The sequence below is a fragment of the Anguilla rostrata genome, chromosome 6, assembly GCF_018555375.3.
Source record: "Anguilla rostrata isolate EN2019 chromosome 6, ASM1855537v3, whole genome shotgun sequence".
In the NCBI taxonomy this organism is placed as follows: Eukaryota; Metazoa; Chordata; class Actinopteri; order Anguilliformes; family Anguillidae; genus Anguilla; species Anguilla rostrata.
The window spans coordinates 19,370,580-19,394,138 of NC_057938.1; the positions used below are offsets into that span (position 1 = coordinate 19,370,580).

The 23,559-nt window shown below is 43.6% G+C and overlaps 1 protein-coding gene and 2 non-coding genes across 6 annotated transcripts; 1 reads left to right on the plus strand and 2 right to left on the minus strand.

Moving 5' to 3' along the window:
- Positions 1-1,620: 1,620 nt before the first annotated feature.
- LOC135256759 (serine/threonine-protein kinase PAK 2-like) lies at positions 1,621-20,020 on the plus strand. 4 transcript variants are annotated; one of them, XM_064338871.1, is made up of 17 exons: positions 1,649-1,876; positions 5,550-5,778; positions 6,921-7,025; positions 11,255-11,501; positions 11,718-11,824; positions 12,118-12,268; positions 12,555-12,571; positions 12,779-12,892; positions 13,216-13,357; positions 14,133-14,196; positions 14,829-14,877; positions 15,566-15,678; positions 16,000-16,117; positions 16,627-16,726; positions 16,888-17,084; positions 17,476-17,613; positions 19,053-20,020. In XM_064338871.1, exons 4-17 carry the CDS (start codon positions 11,318-11,320, stop codon positions 19,137-19,139), a joined length of 1,581 nt encoding a protein of 526 aa, XP_064194941.1. In that variant the 5' UTR covers positions 1,649-1,876; positions 5,550-5,778; positions 6,921-7,025; positions 11,255-11,317; the 3' UTR covers positions 19,140-20,020. The 4 variants fall into 4 exon arrangements, with proteins under 4 accessions (XP_064194942.1, XP_064194941.1, XP_064194940.1 ...); XM_064338872.1 differs by lacking the exon at positions 5,550-5,778 and having other exon boundaries at positions 1,621-1,758; XM_064338870.1 differs by lacking the exon at positions 5,550-5,778.
- Positions 20,021-22,634: 2,614 nt separating this feature from the next.
- Positions 22,635-22,706, minus strand: trnad-guc (transfer RNA aspartic acid (anticodon GUC)). The gene has a single exon. It is a non-coding gene; the product is annotated as a tRNA-Asp (tRNA).
- Positions 22,707-23,110: 404 nt separating this feature from the next.
- On the minus strand, positions 23,111-23,182 carry trnap-ugg (transfer RNA proline (anticodon UGG)). Its single transcript has one exon. It is a non-coding gene; the product is annotated as a tRNA-Pro (tRNA).
- Between the last annotated feature and the right edge of the window lie 377 nt (positions 23,183-23,559).

Genomic DNA, 23,559 nt, shown 5'->3' on the forward strand with positions numbered 1-23,559 from the left:
TGTTTTGATCATTTCATTACACAGTGCATTGGGCAGCTGTTATCACTGAAAAATTATGCTTTTTGCATTGTGCCTGTGGAACCCCTAGAGGGCACTACCAGTTCGATGGACTCTGAATATGGATGTCTGTATGCACAACATGGGACAGAGCTTTGGGCTTGCTCGGAGAAAGAGGCTGTCTGCGGGCAGAATGCTGGCAAAATGCAATAATTATGGACAAATGGCACGAAATACTCCCCTTGTGCTAAAACGATGGGAACTTGTTTGTAACTTAGTTGATGGATTCAGTTGGAGTTAGTGCAATAACTGTAACTCTCCCAATTAATGCCTGCAGTACAAATGGGTCCCCAAACCTCCAGATGAATCATCAGATTTCATGTATGTCCAATTAGTGTGTTCATCCACAGTGTTATTCAATCCATCAACAAAGTTTCAGGTCATTTAATCCATCAACTGGGTATCTACCCCAGGGGTGCACAGGAAGGTCTGATCCCTTTGTTTTTTTTTTGTTGTTCTTTTTGTGCAAATTTCTGCTCTTAATTATTGCATTAGTTCAATCATAATTTGATCTGACATTTGTTTTAGCACCAGCTACAGACACTGCTACAAACTGTTTCATAAAGACTTTGCGGTGCTCAAGTACATGAGTGAGCTAGTTCAGTTTATTGATCTGTCTGAAAACCGAAACTAATGTAATTGGAACAAAAACAGATTTGCCCTCTCGGAGTGGGGTTGTGCACACCTGATCTACCTCTTTGGGTGAATTCATAACTTTTGAGACAAATACTATTGGAGTCAGATGTATATTGGAATGATTTGTTTAGGTTTATACTTCTGCTCAAGTTCAATGCTTCTATTCTGTATAAGTGGCCTGTAGGTTCCTGCTTGTATACTGGTGTGTCCTGTCTGGTTTCTGTCTCATTCCAATTGAGGGATTTTTGCTAAGCCAGATGTCCCCAAAACCTGGTCCTGGAGAGCCATAGGATTTATCTGGTTTTTTTATCTGGCAACCAGTTCACAGTCCCAAAGAAACAGGAGAGGCAAGTTAATTTTGTAATCAATTGATTTGATTGATCACTGAAGTGTATGTCTGTCTGTCTCTCTCACGGTCTCAGTCTGTGTGTCTGTCAAAGGATAAACCAACCACTTCTGGTACTCTCATGATAACAGTTTTTGGTACAACCAAGGCAGTCAATAGTAATTATAAGGTTAACTGAATGGAACGATGAGCTGTATTTACTTATACGTGTTTGATGACAGTGATTCATGTCCCTTTTATTTTTTACGACACTCGCTTGTCTCCAGTTTACACAAAGCCGCATTTCCTACGAACAGTCGCGTCGACCCTCTGACGCCCAAGCGCTCTTGGGAAATGTAGTTTTGGATCCTTTCAATTTGATTGTCTTGTATTTTGCTGAAGGTAAAATTGAACTACTTTACCCATACAGCATCTACTACAACAGAATAGTGATGTTCTTTATAAATACTAATTTAATTTATTGAATAAAATTAGGGGCATGTTCTAGAGCCACAATTTAACATGCGAGTATTTCATGGCGCATTTTAAAACACATTAGTGTAGAATAAATATAAAATTTGTTTTTGGACATGTTTCTAACGTGGGGCTGCGGTTGGGTTGGGCCAGTACTTCCGCTTCCCCTCCGCCATTGCCTATCCCGGTCTCAGTAGATAAAAAGAATACAACGAAGACAAGAAAACAACATATTTCGTTTAGTTTCATTCAAATATCCAGTTCAGGTAGGAACTATTAAAATAATATTGAATAGCATACAAGGCCGGCAAACTGATTAGCGGTGCTCTGAGGGGGCGGAGCTAACTTTTAGGAGTTTTGTGGGAGTTTGCTGCAGTTTTGCTGGTGAGTACTCCAGCTAACTATTAATGTTAGATACTATTCTGAAGTTAAGCACCGATTCCTATCAGGTTAGCAATACAGTAAGATGGTTTTCGTTTGTACCAGCAGTTGGATGATAAGAGAGGCGCGGTGTTTGATTTGTAACTTAACGTAATATTTGTAGGCTATTAATACACTTGCATTATTAGAATGTCTTGATCTCTTGCAAGCCTATTAAAATCAGTGTCAAGTTAAGATAACTAAAACCCATAATAAGCATACACGTATGTTAGCATACAAAGTTTGCTAACTGTAAACTTTGGTTTTAAAAAATGACTTGCGTATAAAAGTGTTTTATTTGGGATGGTTCGTTCGCTTTACAGGCATGTTGTCTAACAACATGCCACCTTGTTTAACGCTAGGCTGGCAAATTGACAGTACGAATTTTCCTTTCGACGGCAGCTAACATAGCATCCTTATTCGGAAAGAAATGGGCAAATTTGATTAGAAATGAAATCTAGTCTTCGTATATGAACATCGAACCAAATGCTAAATGTAGTGATCTTCATCAGCCTGGAAATTAGGCTTTATCTATTGGAATATCCAAAATATTTGGTCAAAGTATTCTGTTAAACTATGCAAATTCATGCAATTTATTCATGCAATAGTGCTAAAATTAACAGCAAGGTATACCATAGTTTTCCCATTCAAGTCTAGTTTAAGAAGCCAGGACACGGTTTGGTTCTCGGAAGACGTTAAGACGTTAAAATGTAAACTACGATTCGGCATTCGTCTCAAATGCTTGTTTTTTATACTGTCCTGTCAGTGTCTCATCTTGCATTTTTCCACTTTTAAAAGTCATTTTCCTTTGTTAGAGAGGGTTTTGTGTTGGGAAGAGATTAAATAGGCTCTCATTTGCATTTGCTTGCAGAAAGCACTTGCAGAAATATTGTATCAATTCCCAGTCCTGGTACTATGAAGCAAACGAGACTCGGATACTAACGTTTTTCCCTATCCTCATTAAACTGTCCTCATAACTGAATTATGTCAAGTTTGAATGAAGACCAGAGAAAAGGACCACACAGTAGCCTACTCTGAAACCATGACTTGTTGGGCGAGGTGTCAAACAAGCCTGTGATGATGTCACTGAGTTAATGTCTATCTAGCTGTTTATGAGAGGAAGTAGAGGAAATTGCATGTGGAATTTGCAGAACAGCATCCTAGTTGTGTGTGTGTGTGTGTGTGCATTAGCTGTTGTGAAATGCATAGGTACTTGTTGTTGAAGGCTTTTTGGGTTATAGAGGGCAAATATGTACAGTCCCAAAAGGCCTATTTCACCAGGCTCCAAGGGGAAACAGGACTCGGAAAGGGTGTTGTGAAAGAGGGGGAGGGCCAGTTACTTCACACCAGGAAGCCCTGTTCAGAACTTCCTTTTATAGACGCTGAAAATACAAAAGGCTCCCGGTACGTCTTCCTGTAAACAGTTCCTCTGCACACCACAGTCTGTCGCAGTCCTTCTTGAGGACCATCTAGCAAATCCACAGTCACATGCCCCCTTGTTACTGGAGAATGCTGACTGGAAGGAACTTTTTTCTGCTAACGCTGTAACCCAGCCAAACGTTGCAGGTGCAGATGAGGGCCGCCTAGATCACCAGAGAACTTTGGTTCTGCTCATTACCTACACAACTTTCTCCTCAGTCTTGTAACTTTGATCCAAAGCTGTATTTTAATATGCTCTGTACTAATTCAACCATGCCCACACAGCAGTGCTTCTGCTGATAACTTGTATTAGGCCAAGTCGTGGCTTGTATTTGTATAGGCAAGGTTTTTTCTTTTGTAAGCTTTCATACACTGGACCCTAGTCCCTGGGTTACCAGAGAAATCACCCCCTGCTGCAAACCGAGCCCCAGCTCAGGGGCCTGTGGGGTCTGCGTTGCCAAGTTTTCTGTGAGGTTTCTGATATACTAGCTGGCGGCTGCACAGAGTAGTCGGTTTCAACCTGTGAACTGCCAGCGGGTCATAAAGTGCATGTCATTAAGTTTCAGTGTGACTGCCCTTGCTATTTAGCATTGACGCAGGTTGGAGGAACAGGAGGAACAGCTCTGTTCTCCAGTTCAATTTCAGAGATCTTATAAACGTCTTATTTACGTTTTATTTACTTCTGATATTTCTCAAGGTAGGTCACCTGAAAATGCTACCTCAGCTGATAGATGACCTTATCAAAGTGTGTAGGGAATGCAAGGCATTGCATTGTGTAGCCATGCAGATGTAGCAGGAACTGGGTGGTCAGATGACAAAAGTCAGTTTTGTTGAAATTTGATCAGGACACAGGAGCTAACTCCAAGCCTCTGAAAAGAGACGCGGGATCTTTAAAGGCAACAGCGAGCCAGGGTCATGGTTTAAAATTTTGTCCAATGGAGGTATTGTACAGAGGTGTTGGGAATGCGGACGTGGACACTGTGGACCACTGTACCTAGCTAGGATAATTTGATTATGTTAGTGTATCTGGCAGGATTGTTTTTGTATGATTAGGTGTGATTCCAGTGCTAGTTTGTACTTGGTAGGATTCTTGCTTGCTGAACAAGCTTACTCTACAGGGTTGGAGTCCTGATCGATGTGGTCACTTCTGGCACTACGATCCTTACTTCACTCTAGTGTTTCTTTTGCGCCTCTACATCATGAAACCTATGCACTTGTTGTACGTCGCTCTGGATAAGAGCGTCTGCTAAATGCCTATAATGTAATGTAATGTAATTTAAATGTAGTGCTTCCACGGGCTGGATCATCAGAGGTGCGAAGGAGAAGTTGTGGGCGCTGTCGGGGCCTGGTGGCACGTGGCGAGGGCGGTTGGCACGGGAACAGCTCCGCCCTCCCATCCCAGGGTGACCTCATTGTTTACATTTCCCTGGCCAAGCTGTAATTGCGGGAAATGAACATGTTTGCGCCCTCCCCCGAGCCACTAGAGGCCGAAAGACGGGAGCACTTCTCTCCCAACGGGAGGGGTTAGTACGCTTCCTGTTAGACCACCCCCCACCACCACCGGTTTTGTTTTCACTTCCTTACTGTCCAAGGAAGATGCAGGGAAAATGGCGCGTGCATCGCTCTGCCTCTCTCCCAGTCTGCGGTTTTACACGTGCGACAGAATTCGGTCTCGGGACATCGCCGTGGCGGAATGGCCTGCAATTATCAAGGCGGGGACCTCTAGTCAGCGTCTGCGTCGGTGGGAGGGGAAATGGCTCAGCCCAAAAACAGTCTGGCGGTGATTGTATGATGCGATGTTGGCCAGAGTGACTCATTGTGTAAAGATAGTGGCGAGTGAAGAGTGTTGCATATTATTGATAAAGTGGGTGTGGCTGAATTAGTGGAAATTTATCACGTGCAACAAAAAGTGTCAGTTTAGAGCAGGGGTGTGAAACTGAATCCCAAGGGGGCCACAGTGCCTGCGGGTTTTTGTGTTTTCCTTTCGATTGGCCACTAATTAAGGCCTTGAGGATTCCTTAGCCAATCAATGACTTAAATGAACCACTGGTGCTGAGAAACCCCCCAAAAACCAGGAGACGCTGCTGCCCTCCAGGACTGAAGTTTGACACCTGTGGTTTAGAGCTTCTGATTGCAGGCCTGTGTACTAGGGGGTGACACTGGGGCATATGAGGGGGAAGTGCAGATGTTCTCCTCTTATGTGTGTCGTCTCCTCCAGGTCTCCCTGGATGGGTATGACTGTGGGGCGTTTGAAATGACCCAGCCTGCAGGGTGGTCTGAAGAGATGCTATCTTGTGAAGTGAGAGACATTTCCAGGTGGAAAAAGTATGACGTGACACACAGGCTGGAGGCTTTAGAAGGCCCATTGAGAAGACAGGCCTGCTATTCCACAATGCATTGCTTTGCCAAATGTGACAAGACCCACCTGAGATATATGAACAGGAAAGGTGTGTGTGTGTTTGTTTGTGTGTGCGGGATGCACACACTCATTCAGTCACTCCCAGGGTAATTCCAGGCAATTTCCAATTTCTGCACTTTCTCTCACCGCTTGTGACTGACACGGGTACACTCCCACACCTGTGGCTCTGGGGCTCCAGACGATCGTGTTGAAACTAGGCCCTCTCGTTGTTGTCTTGGATACTGCTGGGCAGAAATATGCCTTTGTGTCGAAAGTTGCCATAGGATGCTAAATGATTTAGAAAAATAATTTAGGCATGTGTTGGCACATCCCTGCAGTTCTAAATCAGAACCCAAATGCCCAAATGTCTATCATAACGTACATCATATATAGAGGTTCCTTCAAACAGTGGCTAATACAGTGGCTGTGTGATGAAGGGCCAGAATCTAATGGATCCTTAGTGGACACAGATAAAGATGTAGAGAGTGCATGCTGGGAAAAGAGTGAAATCATGCTTCGTATTAAAGGTGAGGTTACAGGGCTTCCTTAAGCTTCCTTGCACACTGATGTTCAGTCTCTTCAGTCTGCTATACGTGAGCCAGTAGGTGTTTCCACCGCAAACTGACTTGGGCCAATCATGGCTCATCAGCCAACCCTCGGCGCTATACAAGGCTATCTATGTACCCAGATGAGTCATGCCAGATTAAGTTGCAGACATGTTTATTCCTGTGTGCAGTGCCACAACGCAGAAGTGTTTTACGATGCTTAGCCAAATATTGACGAGGCGAAGCAGTACTGTTCACATATTGACTGATCAAACTTGATGACAGACATCAGATCCCAAGTTGAAGTGCAAACGGCAGCACCGGGTTGCATTGGAACGGTGCATGCAGAAAATGCAGGTCGGTGTTGCCCAGGCTCTGTAGATGCATTGCAATGGTCCCAGGACCCGGTCCGGCCGCGGTGAGGACCTGCCACAGCGGGGCAGTGGCCCCGCCCCCTTCGTGACTGTTAATCACAGCATCTTACCCTGAGGAATGAGGTCCACCTGCCTGCCTGGACTTGCTCTCGTCTCCTCTCACTCTCTCCCTCCCTTACTCTCTCTCTTTCTCTCGCTCCCCCTCCCTCCCAATTTTTTTCGCTATCTCTCTCTCGTTCTCTATCTGATGTTCTCTCTCTCTCTTGCTGTAGGAGTGAGACGGACTGCGAAGAGGGACCTGCCCACAAAGTCTTTCCCGGAGAGCGTGCAGTCAGGCAGAGGAAAAACAGCTCTGGGATTCTGCTGGGACATTCAGGGTGAGACGAGGCTTCTGTGAGGCTTAAATGCACTTTACGTTTGTGCTTTTTCTTTTGTGGCTTTTATTATTGTATTTGGCATGTCGAGCGTTTCAGCATTTCATTCTTCCACGATTGATTTTACATGAAATGCTTGGTGGAGGCTCGATTTGAGCCTTATGCGAGCAATACTGCGAGAAATGACAGGATATCATGGCCAGGTATTGACGACCTGCACAATGTCAGTCAAATCCAGTGTAGCCTGCACCCTAGAGAGAGGCTACCTGTTCATTCACTGAAATCTTTAAGTCACTGGGAATTGTAAAGGAGCTTATTGGGGTTTGTGACACTGAAGCAGGTTTTATGTGCACAGTGAGGACATGATCCATCTCGGTCGTCTGAAATATTGCTCTGACTTACCGAAGGGCAGGTGTTACTTCAGGGCCCTGTTCACCCTGCAGGGTCAGGACTGGTTTGAACAGGAACATGCCAGATTGTAGAGTCAGTGGGGAAACCTCAAATCACTTGGCATAAGTCTTAGTTGTACCAAGCTTCATATCCTTGGTAATTAATCAAAGTACAACAATGTTGAATTGACATTAATAACTTGTTCTGTAAAAAAAAAAAAATTTCAAAATACATTTTTCCCCAAGTTGTCATATCCGTGTATTGCCAACAGGTTCTTGCTCCATAGATTTAATTCAGTCCGTTGATTTCAAATGAACTGAATTCCTCGGTTGAGGGTTGAAAGACACTGAATTCCTCCGTTGAGGGTTGAAAGGCTGCATGTGGCGCACGCACATTATTCTCAGAGAGTGAGACGCTGACCGCCTTCTTCTGTAGAACTGGTCGCTGTCACACGAAGAACGGCCTTTTAAAAAGCGGCTGTGACGCGTTTCACTTCGGTTTTTACCTTTCTGTACCATGAAGTGACTCTAACTCTCTCATTCTCTTTCTACTTGCAGTTGTCAACTTTCTTCCTCTGCCTTTCCCACTTTCTCAATTTCAGTGTTCCCCTCTCTTTTTAACCTCTTCTTCTCTCTCTTCCCTTCGTTTCTTGTTGCTGTCCCTCTACCGTTCTATTTTTCCTCTCAGTGCCACAAGCCTTGACAGGCATATGGATGGCCTGTGCTGTGGGCCAATGCAGTCTGTCTTCTGCAGGTTGGTCTTTGACAACAGGCGCCCACGATTGGGTGGAAAGGTGTGTCTCGGTGGCTGAGCGTTCTTCTTCATTGGTCAGAAAGTGAGCTGTGATTGGCGCAGATAAACGCACGGTTGTATTTTTACATCGGTGGCAGTGGTTTCCTGCTTCCTGCTTCAAAGCGGAGAAGTGTTTGTGTGTGTGTCTGTGTCTGTCTGTGTGTGTTTGTGAGCAAACAATTGTCCTGAGTGAGAGAGTGACTGCAAGTTCTGCTTTTAGACACCTACTAAGACATATGCCAATAAGTTCATGCATGGGGTTTTTTTTGTTACGTCTTGGGTTCGGTTTGGAGAGGTCTGCTGGGGGAAAGTTAGACCCCAAACCTGAACAAAAACAACTGAAATTCTGACCACAGATTTTATAAACTAAATATAACCGCAGTGAAACAAGCATTTCTTTTACACAATAAGAAGTGTCTGTTTGTCTAAATGCCTGAATATGTAGGCTATGTATGTATGTGTGTGTGTGTATGTATGTATGTATGTATGTGTATATATATGTATGCATGCATGTGTGTATTAAAGGGTGTATTTGTGTATCAGACAGGTCTAGTCAACCCTGTAATTATGCTGAAAGCAGTTCTTGTTGTTGACTTTGCAGTTATGCCTCATTCCTCTTTGTTAGCTGTTAATTGGCGCGCTTTGTGCATGAATGCTCAGTATCTACGTGACAGGACTGTTGCCCTGCTAACATAAATGCTGCACTCACTTTCTTTATCTGGTCCCAATTTTTCAGAAGCTTTAGTTTTGAGACCTAATGTTCATGGCTTTAAAAATACTGGCACTACACCTACTGTAATCAGTGGGGAAATAGTGGAACAATTGAATATTTGGTCTCATTTGTGGAATATTGTGGAATGTTTAGCATCAGGTGAGGGAAAATCAGGCGGTTGAACCACTGCTAATGTGCTCCCTGTCTGGAATGCTTTGAAGTTGATCGCATGTTTCCTGGCAGCTTATGAGGAGGGCACGGTTTTCCATGTCAGAATTGTCTTACGTCATCTTCTGCATTGTGTGCAGCGTGAATTCACATAGGCGCGCTTGCGTGTGCACTGAGGACAGGTTTCCTGCTCTCAACCCCCCAGCGCGCTTCGCCGCTGATCGATGCTAAAAGGCGCTTCGAGATCCGTGCATCTTAAATGAAATTAGTGGCCGTCTTGTCTAAAGGCTGTCGGATGCTTCATATAGTGGAGGAGCGTCTTTGTGTTGTACAGAAGGAGCTGTTGGCTCTCCCTGGCCTTCTGCCTGTCCTCTAGTCGAAATAACCTCTTCAGTAAGGACCGCTGACATCAGAAGGAGAGGGACGGAGACATGGCATATATTAGCTACTTTATATGAGTTATATACAAGGTATCTTTCTAATTCAGTGTGATATTTATATTTGACCTGCCAATCTAATTTAAAGTTAAATACTCTCTTTGTTGCCTGTACTTGACATTGTGTGATACCGTGTTTTCTATTGTGTGATATTTTGTGGTGTTGCGCATTTATGGTTCTGCAGCAGGGACGTATGTATTTCACGGCGGTAAAGCATTGCGTCGAGAGCGAGAGAGAGATTCGCCGGAGATAGGAGGAAGAGAAAGCGGATCGAGCTGTGGTCAGGGGCACGTGTGCGAGCCGAGGCGAACGCAAGGCTTCGCCTTATTAGGGCATGCGGGGAGCGCGGGCGGCCGGGCGCCTCTCTCCCACGCGGCCGGGTGCCTCTCTCCCACGCGGCCGCACCCCTCGACAACCCTTGACGACCCCTCAGGGGGGAGGCCCCGCCCGCCGGGAACCCTAGAAACCCCAGCTCACATCGTCGCCACCACCCCCCCCTCCACGCGTGTCACCTGAGAAAATCACTGTTCGTCGGCCAGGTCACCACACTTTCACCTCAAGGCCTACGAAAATGGCCGCCCCTCAGCTCGAAACCCCCCCCTCAAGATTAAATTTTTTTTTGTTTCGCCGTTTTTAACACGCTGACAGACTGACATCCTCCCCGCGATGCGCGGTCCTGTGTCAAGCTTGCCACATCCTCGGGTTTGTGAGCCGTTCAGGCTGAGGTATAATTCTTAGCTAATGGATTGAGGCGGTAGTGATGAGTATGGTCAATTAAAAGAACAGACTGTCTTGTTGCATGTATAATCGCATGGCAATGACTTCCTTTTAATGGATTTAAATATGACCGAGACTGAGGGGTTTTACCGTTGCTACGACGCTGTAGGCCTACATCGTCACTGTCCTCCTCACAGTTGGTTCATTTTTGGGGTGACTGCAGATTTTGGATTTTGTGTAGATGTACACCATGGAGGTTTTGAACTTTCAAACAGAATATTGCGTTATTTCACCACGCGACCCGATTGTTTGCTTGGACATAAAATCTTTTAATTTGTCTCTGTTTGAAATCATCAGAAGCCTAAGAACCCTGTGTAAAGTGGCTGATAATTCCTTGAAATGATTCATTTTAGAAATATGAACTGAATACAAATGTCTCTCTGCAGTGAATCTTTATTCACCCAAAGTTTGGCATTTCGTATGGTGCTGGGGGGTAAGGTTTGATTATTCCAATAATCAAAGTCCATAGAATGCACGTATATCGGAGTAATACAATAACACATATCCCTAGTGCATGCTGTTTCCTCATCTTCATCTGTCTGTCTGCCCGCCACTTATTGCTTCTTGCAAAGATGTTCTCTAGGTCACGGTTTACCGTCACCGAAATGACTGTCACCTGCCCACCACTTCCTGCCACACGACAGAGACAGGAGTGGGAGAATGACAGCTTCCTGTCTGAGCTTATGTTTTCAGCATTTTCTGCTGTGAAATGTAGATGAGTGAGCAGAATTTCTGCATGGCTTTTGAGGGGCCCTCGCATGAAAGCATGAGCTAAGAGGGCGGCTCTGACTTGGCCCTCAGCCCAGCCCCGGCCAAACGACAATCACACTAGTCGATCGAGCCGTCTGGCCAACTGACTGACCGAGCCGGTCTGTGGGCACGGCCTAAAATGAGTGTGGCTACTGTCGACCCCCACGCCGGTTTCTTAAACCGCTCTTCCGTTTTCTTTCCCACAGGACGGTCTCTGCACCCCTCTCTGTCCCCCCCCCTCCCCCTCCCTCCTCCGGCGCACCCCTGTCATGTCTGATAACGGAGAGCTGGAGGACAAGCCCCCCGCCCCACCCGTCAGGATGAGCAGCGCCATCTTCAGCAGTAGCAAAGACACGATGTCGGCCAATCACAGCTCCAAGCCCCTGCCCTCCGTGCCCGAGGAGAGGAAACCCCGCAACAAGATCATCTCCATCTTTTCTGGAGCCGAGAAAGGTGGGAGTGGGAGTGGAGGAGGGGTGGGGTGTGCTTGGTTAGCGTCCAACAGGTCCAGGTAGAAGTCTCCCATTCTGGGGTACCTCTTATGTACTACTATTTGGATTAACTCTGTGCAGCGGGGAGCATATCCATCCCTTCAGAAGGGTAACTCCACCCTGTCCGACCGGCTCACCGGGATCCGCCCATCGTCTGACTGGTGCTGTTTATCCACAGGGGGCAGGAAGAAGGACAAGGACAAGGAACGCCCCGAAATCTCGCCCCCCTCAGACTTCGAACACACCATCCACGTCGGCTTTGATGCCGTGACCGGAGAATTCACTGTGAGTAGTGCAAGTGGCGCCCCCTCTGGACACACACTGCACTGCATTCCACCACAGAAGCCCAGTTTATCTCTCCCCCTTGTCCCAGTTCTGTACTTTTTTGTACTTTTCTGCAATTGGCTTAAAAGGTTGTAACTTTCATTGTGAGGTTCAATGATGTGTAGCTTCAGCCAGCACAGATTTACAAAATGAGTTAAATGTAGGTCCTTTATGGCCCCTTGCTCCTGGGTCCTGGCCCTTCCCCCCCTCATCCCCATGGAAACTCAAGCCCTCCCCCTCCCCCTGCCAAACAGGGCATGCCAGAGCAGTGGGCTCGGCTGCTGCAGACCTCCAACATCACCAAGTCGGAGCAGAAGAAGAACCCGCAAGCCGTTCTGGACGTCCTCAAGTTCTACGACTCCACCGGCAACGGCAGGCAGAAATACCTCAGCTTCTCATCTTCAGGTGTGTAGACGTCTGTGTGTGCGTTCAACATTCAGTTAGGCATACTAGTTTTGGCTTCTTCTGTCTGTGCAGATGTGCGTTTTGTGTAGGTGTGTGTCTCAGAAACGCCTCAGGACTTCCATTGCAGGTTTTGGCATGAGGGTGTGTCGATTCAACAAGTCGGGCAGACAGAAACTGGCAACTGTTGCCAACCTCATTAGAAGCACTGAGGAGTCTCTTATAATCAGCAGTGAGCTGGCTTAGTCCTTGAAGCTCTCCATTAATGCTCTCCTCTCTCCTCCCACAGATAAAGACGCACAGCTGGTGAGTGAAGCATGGATTTTCTTATTCTCCTCTCAATGGTTCATCACACCGGCTCTTGACATTCAGAGCTCCCAGTGTGAGTCTTATTGAGCAAATCCACAAACCAAAGGTTCGTAACCCGGGTAACCTAGTGATGGGGCAGCGAGACTAAAAACTTTTGTGGAGCTACCATACGCCATGCGACTCTAAATGATCTTTCTGTTTCAGCTGGGGAAGAAGGGCACGGAACCCTCGCCAGCTAACATCAAGGACATCGACGACGATGAGGATGACGAAGCCCCGCCCCCCATTGTGGCGCCCCGTCCGGAACACACCAAATCTGTGAGCTCCGCCTCCACAAAGTAGACCCAGTGGCATTCAGAAGTCAAACTGTCAATCACCGTAGCTATTCAGTAGCATAACGAACAACTCAACACAGACTTTAACACAAAAATGGTCAGCAAATAGCCAATGATACTAAAATTGTTTTTTTAATGTAATTTTATACTGTTATTATTAAATATCCAAGCTCAAGTTGTGTTTAAAACGGGGACTTCCTGTAGAACACACTCCCAGGTTGGCCCACTTCCGGAAAAGTAATAGCTTTTCGACGGCATTGAGGGGGGCACCACGTGGGGTCCTCACCTTCTTGACGTTCCCTGCAGGTGTACACCCGCTCCGTTATCGACCCACTCCCCTCGCCACCGCCCTGTGCAGATGCAGATTCCGCCTCGAAGGGTGTTGACAGGCAAAAGAAGAAGGGCACCGGCAGCAAAATGACAGACGAGGAGATCATGGAGAAACTCAGTAGGTCGATTTAGTCTCTGGTAGGGGAGTGAAATTTTGGTTTAACAATGTACAGCACATGCATCGGCGCATAGTGCCACACAATGTATGTTTATGTGGATAAAATGTTTATAGTTTAGCCTCTGTTTTGAATATAATTCAGTAGTTCACTAGATGGCTATCTATGGTAACATACATGCTGTGAGATCATTTTGACCTAAAACCAAACTGAATTTTAATATTAGGTTACCCGGTTGAGAGGGGGATGCTAAAGAAACATTCATTGTTATGTGGCTATGGTTATGGGAAATTTGCTGGAATACTTAAGTAATGTTTCCTTTGCGATAAAATTGCATATTTTTGACGTTTTGATTACAATTATACTTTTTGTTGGTAAGCCATTTTATAAGCTGGATAATGACCGAGGGGTTTGGTGTTATGCCATTTGAATGCCTGACGATTTCCCTCAGCGAGGGGCTTTCAAACTGCGTAATGGCCAGCCCCTGGGTTATTATCCTCTTTATACAACATCTTACCAACAAAAAGCATCATTGCATTTTTAAAAAAGCATAATCAAAACATGCGTTTCAAAATATATATTTGCTTTATTCTGTTCATATTAGATGAAGAAATATCGGCTATTTTGCATTTCTTTTTTTTACACGTTAAATTAATAAATAGAGCCAACACATCCGACAAGTAATCAGTTGATACATTACTTGTACCCATTCCTAGTACAAGTGCACCGCACACAGGACATAAAGACGACGACGTGCTTTGTTTCTGTTGCTTGTAGGAACCATAGTCAGCGTAGGCGACCCCAAGAAGAAGTACACCCGATACGAGAAAATCGGACAGGGGTGAGTGCCAGTTCCCGCAGCTGCCTTCACTCCTAATCTACCCATGGGGAAGGCAGACTCCACCCCCTCCATCCTGTTTGTTTCATATGCCTTACACCTCTACGGGCAAGACGGAAAGGAGCCTTTTTTCCAGTCCTGTGATGACTGCAAATTCAGGGAAAGAGGAGCTTCCTTATGCACAAATAACTGGCAGGGGGTTTCAGTCAGCGGGCGTTGATCAGTTGATCAGTCTGTCCATTACGACCTCCGCCTACGTGTGGGTGGAGACGAGGTTATGAGATCGGTGCTGTCCATCTGCCTGTCGATGTGCTTTCTGAAGGCAGGCTGATGGTGTTAATGGCTGATTTGGGCGCGTCCCGGTGAATATATATCCTGTGAGATGAAGAAATCTATTTTAGGGCTGATGTTTAGACTTTCATAAATTCTGCAGATATTGTTCAGTGTGATCAGCTGTGTGTCTTATGCTGTATGCTTTAATCTTGGCTATATGTAAAAATCAGTTTTAATACTCAGTTTGTGTCTGAGCTGCTAGAGGTTTTTTCAAACCTTGCCTTTTATGTGAGTCATTCTTGATGACCTCAAGTCTCCCAGTGTGGGATTGGATGAATGAGCTTTCTGTTCTCACCCCCCAGGGCTTCAGGCACAGTGTACACAGCCATCGATGTTGCCACGGGACAGGAGGTAAGCTAAAACTCACACGTCAAGCCCTCTGGTTGTCGCTAATGAATGCAGCCTGTCCCACCGTGTGGCACTGCATACTGCCTGTCAATCATGCCAGTGCAAGACCTTGAAGAGAACTCTCCATCTGACAAAGAAACAGACTTAAGACTGTGTTGCAGATTCTGTAGACCTACCAGATGTTTAGATGGCACTTGTGATTTGTTTAATTATTAGCTGTTCACTTATAAAAGATCTATAGCGACAAAGTAAGAGCCAATCAAAAACTAGGCTAGAGTAATGCACATAACCATTTTAGTAAATGATTTACCTTTGTATTAGTGCATTTTATCTTTACATTGTAAGTTGTGAACATTTCACCTGAACCACCATTTCTTTACCTGAATATCTATGTCCAAAATGATGTGTCATTTATAGGGTCACCTCTTGGAATTGTAAATAAGGTTTGAACAAAAATAAGCATATACTGGGGACCAGGGTTGCATACCACTGTCCTAGAGTAAGGAAGTAGAATGCAAGCAGGAAATGCAGGAGCTGATCTATGTGCAGATTGATTGGCAGTAATGCACCCTAGGCTGTGACTTATTTTTTTATGTCCCCCCCGCCCTCAGAATGGGCTGCAGTGTTGTCTGTGAGGATGACTGCACAGGTTTTCTGACTCTGTCTGATCATGATGTGGGTGTGTTCACAGGTAGCCATCAAACAGATAAACCTGCAAAAGCAGCCCAAGAAGGAACTAATCATCAACGAGATCCTGGTGATGAAGGAGTTAAAGAACCCCAACATCGTCAACTTCGTGGACAGGTAATTTGCATCATTACAACGGCGATTACGATGATGATGAAAATGATGATGGTGGTGGTGAAGATAATTGTGTTGAGGATGGTGGGGTTGACGTGATGCTTACAGTATTGATTATGGTTATAATAAAGATAGTTGGGAGCTGAGAGTCTACTCATCTTCACTATTGAGTTACCAGACAGGGTCTGACTCGCTCTTTTCAGAATGGTTCAAGGCATTATGAAGACAGTAATACACTTAATTTAATCTAGAAAGAGGATGTATCGCATACATTTCTCAGGAAGTAACGGCTGATTCTCTCCGGATCTCTCTGTGCCCCCACAGCTTCCTGGTGGGGGAGGAACTCTTTGTGGTGATGGAATACCTGGCTGGCGGCTCACTCACAGACGTCGTGACGGAGACCTGCATGGACGAGGCTCAGATCGCCGCTGTCTGCAGAGAGGTTAGACGGACAGCAGCCTCTTACAGACTTGGGCTTCTGTGGCTCAAAATCTGTGGAAAAGTTTTGTCCAGGTTGACCAGGCAGTCTAGCTAGCTAGCTGGCTGGGCTGTCTAGCTAACTGGCTAGGTAACCAGGCACAACAAAGCACAACTTTGCTGAAACGGATTTAGGTAACTATTACTAGTTTGTTTGAGTGTTTCTTTTTAGGAGTTCCATTATGTCAATGAAAGCCATTCAATAAATGTTTTCAAGCTTCTGACTGGCTATGGAAAACATTTTGATTAGTTCAGAGGAGCACAAATTCATTTCCTATTTTTAAATGCCGCCTACCCTTCAATAATTTCTTCATCCGAATATCAGCTTTTTCTTGGATCAGCACTTTGCCTCCACAAATATATGCTGTAGCTATAGGCTGACTGTGGCCCCTTCTCATTGCCTATTGGCCAACTGGATTGTTGTTGGTCTCCTCTTGTATCCACTGTGACCACTCTTGCATTCCCCCTGCACAGTGTTTGCAAGCCCTGGAGTTCCTGCACGCTAACCAGGTGATCCACCGTGACATCAAGAGCGACAACGTGCTCCTGGGGATGGACGGGTCTGTGAAACTCAGTGAGTGTCACAACACTCCTGTATCTTTCAGGATGCGTTAAGATACTGCTTGACTTTGTACCTTTTGCATTTGATTGCATTTTATTCTTGACCAGTTCCAATGTGTACTTTCATTTTGTGGCCATCATTGGACTGACATATTCTCTCTCTCTCAAACACAGCTGATTTTGGGTTCTGCGCCCAGATCACCCCCGAGCAGATCAAGCGTTACACCATGGTGGGCACACCCTACTGGATGGCCCCGGAGGTCGTGACCCGCAAGGCCTATGGGCCCAAAGTGGACATCTGGTCCCTGGGCATCATGGCCATCGAGATGGTGGAGGGAGAGCCCCCCTACCTCAACGAGAACCCCCTGAGGGTGAGTATGGGTTGCGCTTCTGAGTCAGAGGATCCTGTTATCGCCATAAGCACTGTAGAATTCTTTCAAGAGTTTAAAATATTGGGAATTGTAGCTTTCGAGGGTTTAAGATGGCAAGTGCTTTACCTTCTAATGGATTTAAGACGTGGCATCTTTAAGGGTGCCAGATTTCTTGTTGCCACTAACTGGTTTCCTGTAAAGGAAACTTTTTAGTTGCTTTTGATGTGCTAAAATCCAACCTCTCAGAATTCACCCAACTAAAATGCATTGACTTTGAAAGCGGGGTGATTCCATAAATGTCCTAATTTAGAGGACTAATCCAGTAGCTGTATAACTCAGCATTAATGGGTTTCCCTCTTTGCTCCCTACAACTCCCCCACCACCCAACTAGGCATTATACCTGATTGCCACCAATGGCACCCCGGAGCTCCAAAACCCGGAAAAACTGTCGCCTACCTTCCGGGACTTCCTGAACCGCTGCCTGGAGATGGACGTGGAGAAAAGGGGCGGGGGCAAGGAGCTGCTGCAAGTGAGTCCCTCCTTCCTGTTCCTCCACACCTTGTCATGAACACATTATTATGAAGGGGCCAAGCACTTCTGAAGCTATGAAAGAATTTGGCCCAGTCCAACTGCTGTGAAATGCACAAACAGAACTGCAATTAGACGTCATGTTTTTGTTTGAACCAGCAACAAAATTCTTTGTTGTTAAAACTTGACAAAAAAGACATTTTTAATTTCCAATTTTCTAAGGGTGTTTCACACGTAATAGTGATTTGCATGTAAAGACCGACGCAGAGTTAACTAGGTTGTTGCATTGTATTGGTCATAATATCAAGCGCACTGTTTGGACAGATTTTGGCAGGGGTACAAAAAATTTCTGTTTTTTATTTATTTTATTTTTTTAAAGAAATCTGAGCAAGGCAGACAACATGGAGCATCACTGGTCTTTAAACATTTCCTTTTAGTTTATGGTTTTCCTTTGGTATTCCACTCAGCAACACTATGCGGAAATAAATTGTCGTGAACATTTATCAAGACTACTCGCACTTAAAAACCTGATGCATGTACTTGGGAATCTATGCTGCTGTCTTCAGAGCCAGAAGGAGGCGAGCAATGTTATATCACATATATTGACTCTGGAAGAGTATTGTGGCAGGGTACTCGGGTAGGCGTTCTTTATTACAATGCCACATGGAGTAAAAATGTTTGCCTAGCTGGCAACAGCAACTCTGATACAGCATCAGAGCTGCACATTAACTTGCTAGCTAGGTTGATATGCCGAAGACACACAGACAGACACACACACGACTCATTTGTAGCTAGCAAGCTGTAAACTTTGCTCTTGCTGTAATTTGGCTAAAAACAACCAAACAACCTGGTGTAAGCCTACAATACATTTGCGCATGTCCTCATTTCCTCCATTTGGTTTAGACTTTACTGAAAATGTTTTCATACCAGGAATGATTTGAACCACGGTCAGAGTGAAGAGGGCCGTGGCCACCATTGTTTTTCAAATCTTTAGTACTTTTTTAGTCCAGACCAAAGTCCACATGTAAAGTTCACACCAGTCAAAAAGATCAAAACTAGGCAAAAAGTTAGGAAAGTCCAGGCCAAATAACGCCAGTGTGAAAGCAACCCTAAATATCGATTTTGTGCTGTAAATACATAAATGTACACTGTTTTGCTGTCATATTTTCAGACTGCAACCATAACTTTTTAGCCATAAAAGAAATCTGACAGTTATTTGGGACCAGTAAAATGTTAGACTGCTTGCATTAATTTATTTCAACCTTTAGTGTTCACAGTGCAGTAGTAAAAACAATAACTCAACTTGTTCAAAAATCTTTGACAAATTTTTCTTGAAGAGAAGGCACAGGAATACACAGAGGAAATATGTATTACTGGGTATAAAATATGTACTTGTTTACTTGGGATCACTGACTTATCCATTTCTCCCTTCACCTGTAGCACCCCTTCCTGAAGATGGCAAAGCCCCTTTCAAGCTTGACGCCTCTCATCCTCGCTTCCAAGGAGGCAATGAAGAGCAACCGCTAGTCTTGCCTGCCACAACTGAGCTGTGCCAACCCCACCCTCCAATCACCCTGACCTGCAAAGGGCATAAGCCCCAACCCCAGGGCTCTGCTCCTACAAACCACACCCCCTCCCCATGCCTGAAAGGATAGCTCCGCCCGCCAGGGACAGGGCCGCTCCACTCCAGGGCCTCATGAACTCTTGTGGTCCGATCTGTCAGTCAAGATCTGAGAACACTGCCCCCCCCCCATGTTATCACTGATGCCTTGACCTGGTCAGACCAGTATTCACAGTTTGTGAACTGCTTTTTGTACAATTTGTGGTGTTTTTTCTTTTTCTTTTCTCAAACTATCTCGAACTTAGTCAGCTGTTCCAGCTCATTGTGTTATCATGTCTACCAGTCCCCTTGGCATCGTGAAACTTGAATCTCATATCTCTGAAGCCCTGTTGTCTCTCAAGAAATGTCCTTGTACTCTCGATACTCTTGTACTCTGTCACATGTGCCTGTCTCATTTTTTTAAAAAGAGAATTATTGTTTACTGTATAAGTTGAACTATTTCTTTAATTCACAGGGATTTAGGAGTCTAAACTTTTAATATTAAGAAAAATGTTGAATTACGTTTTGTATATTATGTACTTAAAAGAAAGAGGAAGTGGAAACCACAGATCAGAGATCAGGACATTCTGACTGTTTCATACGTATATGTATACTGTTCATTTTTTATTTCCGACTAACAATCTGACAGTTTACCATAAATTTAAGTATTTACAATTATCTTAGTTTTTAATGTGATTAATAATTAATTGTATTTCCATGTATGTGGAGTATTCATGCGTTCTGCAAGTAAAAGTCACATTTTTGAAAAATCAAGAACTTTTTTGAATAAAATTGTGCTTTTTTAAAATTTTCCCATGATTTATATAAAAATTGCTAAACCATTTCCAGAAAACTTCAAGATATATATCTTCACAGCAAAGATATTAATTGGGATGTGTATTTGTATTGTTGTACACCACAGATTGCATATCAATAGCAGGTTCTCTCAACATCCTTCATGCTAGCCACAAAATGTGGAGAAACCATTTTTATACCCCTATGGCATCTGGACATTAACAAAGCGAGCCAACAAATACAAGACTAAGTCTTGCATGCTGTTATTTGGAACAGAGCATTATTAAATGTTCTATAAGAAATGACTGTATAGACTCCTATCAGACCTGGGCCAAATACAAATACATATATGTATTTGAAAATGTAGTTAAATACATATTTGAAGTATTTTAAAATACATTTACACATGAAATACTTTGTATTTATTTTAATTATTTTCATGGAAAACCAAATACTTTTTCAAATAGTATTTAGAGCCTTTTAAAAATACATTAAAATACAAATACAATTTTAAAATATTTTGAAATATTTCTGTGATGGACAAGAGAAATGACTGAGCCAGCAACAATGTAGGCTTCATACTGAAGGGGGTACCCCAGAGTTCTTTGTACCATCTTTGTGAGTGGCTCTTGATGTGATGTCAGTGAGTTATAATACTGAGGGCAACTCCAGGGGAACTAATAGGAGCTATGGGTTGAATTTGGATTATGGGCAAGGGGCCGCCTGACAATTTGACAATTTTTACACTGACAATTTTAAACAACCCATGCACTGCCTTGAACAGACAGTAGCCTAAATGTCCATACATGTCTTTGCATGGCGGGGATGGCAAACTCAAACTTCTTGATAAGCTACTTGCCAGTTTATTTGTACTCATGCAGTCTTTTTAAGGTTAGTGGCCTTTTACTGTATTTCCTCTTTTTTCTGTTTTCAGTGTTCAACAACCGTATGTACAGTTACATCTTTTACATTTTGTTAGATTAGACACTGATAAAATAGAATTCATCCATGCATATTCATTACCCATTAACAATGGAAATCAGTGACGTCAGCAGTCACTTGACACATTCTAATTAGTCAAAATGCATATCCAGTGCTTTTCAAGTCTTTCAACAGCTCGGTGCAATTGCATGTTGCACCACTGACCTTATGTTGTGAAAGTATTTTCAAATAATTCCATTCAATCAAACACTTTTTATTTGAAAATTCAGTATTTGAAACGTTTTTTAAGATGTTTTTTAAAGTAACTGAAAATTCATGCAAATGCTCCTTAAATGTATTTTCAAATACATTTTGTAATTTAAATACTCTATATCTGTCAATTCTGAATTTCAAATGATTTCTAAATAAGTATTTAAAGTAATTAAAGTAATAGTAGTAAAGTAAATAAAATAGTTTAAATATGTATTTGACCCAGGTCTGACTCCTATATGGTAAATATATTTTACCTGATACAGATTAAAAGCTAACTATAACTTAAGTGACTGATTTTATGATGATGATGATGATGATTAAATTAATTCCTCCTGCTCTTATGTGCCTTTTACCGAGGACACTGTTATCATGCAAACTACAAGATTTAATGAACACCCGTCAGTTATTTGTAATCATATTTTTGAATCATGGCAGCTGTGATTAACTATCCATGCTTCTGATCTCACCTGTGAAATGGCCAGGGGAGCTTTTGAGAAGTAGTAGTAATATTTGTTAAAATAAAGTCATATTGTACACTATTTCACCTATCATACAGTCATATTTGCCGTTGTTGTGTGAGCATGTGTGTGAATGGGTGAATGTGAGGCATTAATTATAAAGCGCTTTGTGTAGCCTTAGTTGCTGGGAAAAAGTGCAATACGAATGCAGTCCATTCACCACATTTTTTGCAGAAAGCGCAACATGGGATAAGAAATGGAACCAAATACAATATGAAAACACTGGGCCTCATTTATCAAACATGAGCCAAAATAATTTGATCATAAATCGTTCATAAACGCATTTGCCCAAACAGTGGGCCTCATTTATCAATATTTTCGTACAGCAGTGTGTAAATTTATGAGTAACAAATACCACCAGTTTCATCAAACACGTAACAACAGCTTTTTCATGTTCACATACGTATGTGGATACTGTTGATACAGTAAATACATAAATTTTTGCAATGAAAAACACGTTCACAGAACTTGTGATTAGCATAAATGGACACCCCTAAAATACCATAAGGAGTTTGGAATTCTATTGCAGGTCATTTAAAGAGATGCCAGAGAAAAGACAAAAGAACAATAACATCTCTAAAGCGGAGATTGAAATGCTGTTAATGGAAGTACAAGCCAAAAAACATATTTTATTCACTAGTGTAAGCAGTTCAGTGCCAGGGCCAGGGAAACTATGAAGGGCAAGATATAGCTGTTGTAAACTCTGTCTCTCTATTTCCGCATACTATGCAATTGGTGAAGCAAAAACGGTTTGACATGAAACTGGAGGTAAAAAAGAAAATCCTAGCCCACATAGCACATCAGCCTCAGGGGGAGATCAGAGTTTGGTGCCGTTGTCTACACTGGAGGAACCCACTGGCAAAATGAATACACAGAGACGTTGCTATCTGAAGCAGCCGGGGGAAAAAGATACTTCTCCCCGTCGGGGAATCGAACCCCGGTCTCCCGCGTGACAGGCGGGGATACTCACCACTATACTAACGAGGAGTGAAGTCCCATTTTGGGTAGCGACGTCTTAAACTGACGCTATCCCTCATGAGTTACCTACTGGGAAAGCTAGGTTGGAGCACCTCCTTGTGTTAGTACAGAAAATGACCATGCAACAAAAGCACTTTGTTGAATACAATCACATATGTAGGCCACATCTAGATGTCTCATTGGCAATATTTCTTTTAATATGATGCCTACTCAGCTCATTGTATTCTGTATCTATTGAAATTATGAACCTGTATAAATATTATGTTATTTGATGTGGCTTAAATGTTTTATGTCTGGTGTAGGCAATTTTACCTGTACTGGAGACCTTTTTCTGGCAAAATGTCAACTGCCTGAAATATAAAACATGGCGTTCATTTTCATGAAATCACACAAGAAAAAAAACAAAAAAAAGAGGGCTCGTCCGGGATTTGAACCCGGGACCTCTCGCACCCAAAGCGAGAATCATACCCCTAGACCAACGAGCCATTCACATGCTATGACACCACAATTATTAATAAACCATGATTCTTATTACTGTAGCAATGCATGACTCCAGTGACTACACCTTACATTGCATAGGTTAGCAGAGAAAGTAATATTCATGGTAGGCTGTTTGCACATGTTTGGAATTCCAGGCCTGGTATTCCACCTCATAGAACTGGCTTGTAACTCACTCACACGCACACTCACTCACTCACTCACGTTTAGCAAGCTGAAGATTCTCCACAAGGGGGAGCTATTAGCATTCATTGTGCTTCACATCGGTGACACAGCGCACGACACATGTACAGCATGTACTGGCACAAATTGTGGAAACACTATGCTTGAAGTAGTTTAGTACTCATAAAACTTTTATCTGTGC

Coding starts and splice junctions, on each gene's coding strand:
- LOC135256759 (XM_064338872.1), top strand. CDS start 11,318: ATGTCTGATAACGGAGAGCTGGAGGACAAGCCCCCCGCCCCACCCGTC. Junction 11,502..11,717: donor CTTTTCTGGAGCCGAGAAAG/GTGGGAGTGGGA, acceptor GTTTATCCACAG/GGGGCAGGAAGAAGGACAAG. Junction 16,727..16,887: donor GGACGGGTCTGTGAAACTCA/GTGAGTGTCACA, acceptor TCTCAAACACAG/CTGATTTTGGGTTCTGCGCC.